The following is a 7140-nucleotide window of genomic DNA, read 5'->3' on the forward strand; positions in this document are numbered from 1 at the left end:
CCAGCCACCTAGTGAATGTTTTCTGAAACACTATAATTTGAAGTTATTACATCAGAGATGAAAAGGCCAGCAGATTTCAGAATATAGTGAGCCTTTTTTTTTCCCTGAAATCAGTGATATAACTATTATTATCAGTGATAAATTTATTTTCTAAAGAAATATGTCATAAAAATCAGAATACAGGAAACAACCAAAAATAGTAAAACTTATCCTAAAATGTTGTCAAGCCAAAATTAATTATATGACATTACTGGTAAGGTGCTTCATGAAAAAATATTTCTAGAAACCTTCTTTTCCAACTTCATACAGTTGTTGAAGATTTTTCATAAAGTGATTAAAGATCTTTGGAAAGATGCTGATGACAATAACATCTAATATAACTGATGATGAAGATTATTTTACAAAACCGCCCAGAAGCAGCTGGCCAGCCCCCTCTCAGCAGGCTAGCCCCACAACCTTGCCTTCTGCTGAAGAAGCAGCTGGCCAGCCCCCTTCATGGTACACCCACCCTGCAACCTCACCCACAGCTCAGTGGCCCCGCCTTTGGCAGACCTGCTCCCAAACCACCAAGGGAAGCATGACCTCAAATCCAGACTCAAGAAGTGGTTCAGCAGACTGACCCCCCAGCAGACCCACACCCAGAGAGCCAAGACAAAGTGTGCCCATGCCCCTGGCTCAGGGAAACAGCCCAGCTATCACCCCCATAACAGACCCAACCCTGAATCTTTGAGCCATCACATGCCCACACATCCAAGTGAGAAAAAACCTGGCTGATGTGCCTGTGGCCGGCCCACCTTTGTTCAGAGAACCAGCACAGCAATCTTGCCACTGGTGTACCTGTCCCAGAGACCCTGACATGCCATGTGCCCACACCCCCAGCTGAGAATCAGTCCAACAACCCCAAGCCCAGTGAGCCAGCTTCTGAGATGACTGATCTAGTGTGCACACACACACACACACACCCAGCCTGAGAATCAACCCAGTGAGCCGAGACCCAGTGGAGCTATGCCACTGCCACCAGAAACCTCCCAAGTGTAGGTTGTTAAGGCACTTGCAGACATAGCAAACATGGAAACTATACAAAAAATTCGTGGAAATTAAACAACATGCTCCTGAATGACCAATGGGTTAAAGAAAAGATTAAGAAGAAAATTTAAAAATTTCTTGAAACAAATGAAGACAGAAATACAGCATAGAAAAACCTATAGGACACAGCTAAGGCAGTACTATGAGGGAAGTTTATAACAATAAACACCTACATTAGAAAAGTAGAAAGATTTCAAATAAACAACCTAACAATGCATCTTAAGGAACTTGAAAAGCAAGAACAAACCAACCCCAAAATTAGCAGAAGGAAAGATAATAAAGATCAGAGCAGAAATAAACAAAATTGAGACCAAAAATAATAACACAAAAAATCACCAAAACAAAATGTTGGTTTTCTGAAAAGATAAACAAAATAGACAAACCATTAGCTATACTAACCAAGAAAAACAGAGAAAAGACATAAAATCAGAAATGACAAAAGAGACACTACAAATGATACCACAGAAATACAGAATATTATTAGAGATTATCATGAACAACTATATACCAACAAATTGGAAAGCCTGGAGGAAATGGATAAATTCCCGGACACACACAATCTACCAAGATTGAACCAAGTACTACAAAGCCTGAACAGACTGATTACAAGTAACAAAACTGAATAATAATAAAGTCTCCCATTAAAATAAAGTCCAAGATTGGATGGCTCCACTGCCGAATTCTACCAAACATTTAAAAAAGAATTAATACCAATTTTTCTCAAATTCTTCCAAAAAACTGAAGAGGAGGTAACTCTCCCAAACTCATTCTAAAAGGCCAGTATTACCATGATACCAAAACCAAACAAGGACACAACAAAAAAAAGAAAACTATAGGCCAATATTCCTGATGAATATTGGTGCAAAAATCCTCAACAAACTACTAACACGCAGAATCCACCAGCATATTAAAAAGATCATTTACCATGATCAAATGGGATTTATTCCAGGGATGCAAGATTGGCTGAACATACACAAGTCAATAAACGTGATATATCACATCAACAGAATGAAAGAAAAAAAAATGATCATCTCAATTGACACAAAAAAAGCATTTGATAAAATACAACATCTTTTCATGATAAAAGCCCTCAACAAATTAGGCATAGAAAGAACATACCTCAACACAATAAAGGCCATATATGACAAACTGACAGCTAATATCATCCTGAACGGGGAAAAGCTGAAAGCTCTTCCTCTAAGATCTGGAACAAAACAAGGATGCCCACTCCCTCCATTCTAGAATTCAACATAGTGCTGGAAGTCCTAACTAGAACAATTAGGCAAGAGAAAGAAATGAAGGGCATCCAAATTGGAAAAGAGGAAGTCAAATTGTCCCTGTTCGTAGACAACATGATCTCACATATAGAAAAACCTAGCAACTCCACCAAAAAAACTCTTAAAACTGATAAACAAATTCTGTAAAGTTGCAGGATACAAAATCAACATACAAAAATCAGTAGCATTACTATACATCAGTAACAAGCAAGATGAAAAAGAAATCAAGAAAGCAATTCCATTTACAATAGCTACCAAAAAAATAAAATACCTAGAAATTAATTTAACCAAGGAGGTGAAAGAACTCAAAAAGGAAAACTATAAATACTGGTGAGAGAGATTAAAAAGGACACAAAGAAATGGAAAGACATTCCATGTCGTGGTTTGAAAGAATTAATATTGTGAAAATAATTATACTAACAAAAGTGAGCTATAGATTCAATGCAACCCTTATCAAAAAACTAATGACATTCTTCACAGAAATAGAAGAAACAATCCTATATGGAATCACAAAAGACCCGGAATAGGCAAAACAACCCTGAGCAAAAAGAACAAAGCTGGAGGCATGATACTACCTGACTTAAAAATATACTACAAAGCTATGGCAGCCAAAATGGCATGGTACTGGCATAAAAACAAATGGACCAATGGAACACAGTGGAGAACCCAGAACTAAATCCACATACCAATAGCCAGATGATTTTTGACAAAGATGCCAAGTATATGCATTGGGGAAAGGATAGTCTCTTCAATAAATGGTGCTAAGAAAAGTGGAGATCCATATGCAGAAGAAAACTAGATCCCTATCTCTCACCATATACAAAAATCAGCTCAAAATGGATTAAAGATTTAAATGTAAGACCCCAAACCATAAAACTACTAGAAGAAAACATAAGGGAAATGTGTCAGGACATCAGGCTGGGCAAAGACTTTATGAGGAGGACCTCAAAAGCACAGGCAACAGAAGCAAAAACAGGCAAATGGGATTATTTCTAACTAAAAAGCTTCTGCACAGCAAAGTGCAGAAGCACCTGAAACAATCAACAGAGCGAAGAGACAACCTGCAGAATGGGAGAAAATATTTGAAAACTATACACCTGACAAGGGATTAGTATGCAGAATATACAGGAGCTCAAACAACTCAATAGCAAGAAAACAAGTAATCCAATCAAAAAATGGCAAAAGACTCGAATAGCCATTTCTCAAAAGAAGACATATAATGGCCAACAGGTACATGAAAAAACACTCAACATTACTAATTATCAGAGAAATGCAAATTAAAACCACAATGAGATATCATCTCACCCCAGTTAGAATGGTTATTATCAAAAAGACAAAAAATAAGAAATGCTGGTGAGGTTGCAGAAAAAGAGGAAACTTTCTAAATGGTTGATAGGACTGTAAATTAGTACAGCCATATGTTTTCCAACAGTATGAGGTTTCCCAAAAGACTAGAAATAGAACTACCATATGATCCAGCAATCTCACTACTGGGTATATATCCAAAGGAAGGGAAATCAACATGTCAAATGGATACCACTCCCACATCTATTGTGGCTCCATTCAAAATTGTCAAGATATGGAACCAACCTAAATGGCTATCAACAAATGACTGGATAAAGAAAATGTGGTATATATACACAATGGAATACCACTCAGCCAAAAAAGAATGAAATTCTGCCATGTGCAGCAACATGGATGAACTTGGAGAAACTTATTTTAAGTAAAACAGGCCAGGTACAGAAAAAAAAAATACCACATGTTCTCACTCATATGTAAAAGCTAAAAAAGTTGATCTCATGGAAGTGGAGAGTAGAATAGTATTTACTAGAGATTGTGAAGAGAAGTGGGGAGGGAGATATAGGTAGAGGGTGATCAATAGACACAAAATTGTAGCTAGATAAGAAGGATAAGATCTAGTACTCTGCAGCACTGTAGGGAGACTACAGTTAACAACAAATTATTGTGAAACTTCAAGTAGCTAGTACAGAGTATTTTGAATCTTCCCAGCAGATTTGCTAATTACCCTGATATGATCATTACACATTGTATAAATGTACCCAAATATCACATTGTACTCCATAAAATATACAATTATCATGGGTCAATTAAAAAAAAAGAAAAATGAAAAAAAAAAAATTCAGAGATAGAAGTAGATTAGAGGTTACCAGAAACTGAAGGGAAAGAATAATGGGACATAATTGCTTAATGGGTACAAAGTCTATGTCTAAAATGAAGAAAAAGTTTTAGAAACAGAGGTGATGGTGACACAGCATTGTGAATGAAATTAATTTTACAGAATTGTATGTTTAAAAATGGTTAAAACTGCAATTATATATATTTTACCACAATTAAAAAATATAATCCCTGTACCAGCCAGCTGTCAAAAAAAGCCAAAACAAAACTATATATTTGTGTGTGTGTGTGTATATATATATAATTTTACAAAAGGTACAGAGGATGAAAACAGCATGACTTGTTCAGCAGGGAACTGTCACTAGTTTTATATACTTACGGGAGGAGAATGGAACTAATGGGAGAGAAACTGGAGAAAACAACAGATTATGAAAGCATTTGATTATAGTATAGATATATGACTATATTCTGCCTTCGAGGGAGTAGTATTTAATTTTAAAGTAATCTGTTTCGATTTGTATTTCTGAAACATCCATCTAGGAAGTGATGGAAAGGATGGCTTGGAAGGAAGTGAAGCTGGAGACTAGGAGCCCAATTAGGAGGCTATTTCAATTATCCAAGCAAGAGAAGATAAGAACCCGAATTGAGGGTAATGAAGATGGAGAAAAATGGGATAGATTCAAGAGATATTTAGAAGATAAAAGCAGAAAAATGTGGTGACTGGTTGAATATGGAAGATATTAAGGTAGGAAGTACCGAGTATAACTCCCAGGGAAACTGGGCAAATGTTTGTACCGTTAGCTAAAATAGGATGGCTGAAAAAGGAGGAGATGGGGAATTGGGAAACAGATCATTCCCTGAAAGGCAATGTGGTGTAATAGAAAGAACACCAGCTCTGAAGTCCAAGACTTTAATTCAAACAGCGACTCCATAATTTTTAGCTATTAAGCAAATTATTTACCTTCTCTGAGTCCCTGGGTCCTCATTTGTAGTACTACCTACTTCAAACTTTTTATGAAGATTAAATATTTATGTATGCTAAGCTCTTAGAAACTGGATGCTCAGTATACGGCTGTCATTGCTTTCCTTATATCTGGCTGGGGCGGTCCCGCTCCCAGTAAGAAACGAGTGTCTGGCGCTCAGGAGAAGGGACCAGATAGAGACGGAGATTCGGCAGTCAGAGGCCCACAGGTAGCTGCAGCCGGGGAGGAGGAGGCGGAGAAGGACACTGGGGAGGAATCCGAGATCTGACCGCGTCAGGACCCGGCAGGCGCCAGCACCGGGGACTGTGTGTTGCTTCTTTCCAAGTCCCCGCTGACCGTCACAGATGTCGAGAGCTGTCCGTGAGGAGACTGGGGGGGTAGTAGGGAGGGTGCCGGGAGGGCTCCGGGAGGGCAGGACCCAGCCCGGCTCCTTCGCCTCCGCACCCGCTCCCAGTAACCCGGACCGACGTAGAGGGAAGTAACGAATCCTCTCAGGGAGCCGGGCTCACCCAGCGCGGCGCCCGCCCCATCCCTCAGGTTTACCTGTAAATAATCCGCTCGGTTTAAAATCAGATCCATGACGGCGGCACGGATGCGCCGCGCAGTTCAGGGCCGAAACAGGAGGAAGAGATGCCCGCCCGCAGGCCTCGGGCCCTGTCGAGCAGGCCGCCCGCGTTCTCTCTGAGGAACGACCCCGGCTACCACTGCCTCGGCGGGAGATGCACAGGCGAGGCGACCGGGCAGCGGCCTCCAGCGTGACGTCAGCTCGCTCACGAGAGTGGCCCCTGAACGCAAAGAAGCCCCGCCTCTCTCCTGGGCCTGCTCCAATCAGAGGCGGAGAGGAACGAAAGACGATGTCCAGGAAACCTGGGAAGGGCGGTTTCCAGAGAGACCGGAGAGGCGGCCTTGGCTTCACCCTCGGGACTGCCCTGAGCTAATCCTCGGCGTCTTTCTCCATCTGTGTGGAGAGCACTAATGTGAAACTCTTCTAGATTCTGACCTATTTCACCCTGACACTGGAAAGGGTCCCGCAAAGAATTAGGTTTCACCGTTATGGACGTTAGCTTACAGCAGCAGTTCTCAAACTTCTTGCCTTAGGACCCCATTACAAAACTTGTAAACATTATTGAGGACTCCAAAGACCTTTTGTATATATGAGTTATCTATTAATATTTACCGTATTAGACATCAGAACTGGAATTTTTAAAATTAATTTATTAAAAAACTCATTTCATAAATATCTTAATAAAAAATTTATTTGCCAAAATAAAAAAATTAAAACTACTGGCATTTTGTGCAAATCTACTCGTATTTATTGTCCACCTTAATAGTAGACTGCAGGAGTCCCAGATCTGCTTCTGCGTTCAATCTGTTGCTATTTGTTGTGTTTGTTTAAGTATACGAAGAAAATTTGGTCCAAGCTGAATAAGTGGTAGTTTTTGAAAGATTAGTTGCAATGTGGAATGCAACTTATATAACATCCAAAAAAATAAAACATCCTATTTGTTAATATCACCATGGATCTTAGAAGAGTTTGTGTTGGAAAGCTGTCAAATGCAGATGTTGAGTACACATTTTCCAAAATTCTGATTTGTGCTTGAAAGCTTGAATTTTAAACACTGAGAACAAATGTCCATTGTTTTCCTTTAACCAATAGG

At 39.6% G+C, this 7140-nt stretch overlaps 1 protein-coding gene across 1 annotated transcript in view; it reads right to left on the reverse strand.

Annotated features, from left to right (window-relative positions):
• The window catches only part of BBS7 (Bardet-Biedl syndrome 7), a 49701-nt gene extending 43539 nt beyond the window's left edge, over positions 1-6162 (reverse strand). The window contains exon 1 of the mRNA XM_063108458.1: positions 6026-6162. Within this exon, the coding sequence (XP_062964528.1) occupies positions 6026-6061 (36 nt within the window). The 5' untranslated portion in view covers positions 6062-6162. The remainder of the gene's footprint in view (positions 1-6025) is intronic.
• Positions 6163-7140: the final 978 nt, after the last annotated feature.

Source organism: Cynocephalus volans, chromosome 9 (assembly GCF_027409185.1).
Source record: "Cynocephalus volans isolate mCynVol1 chromosome 9, mCynVol1.pri, whole genome shotgun sequence".
NCBI lineage: Eukaryota > Metazoa > Chordata > Mammalia > Dermoptera > Cynocephalidae > Cynocephalus > Cynocephalus volans.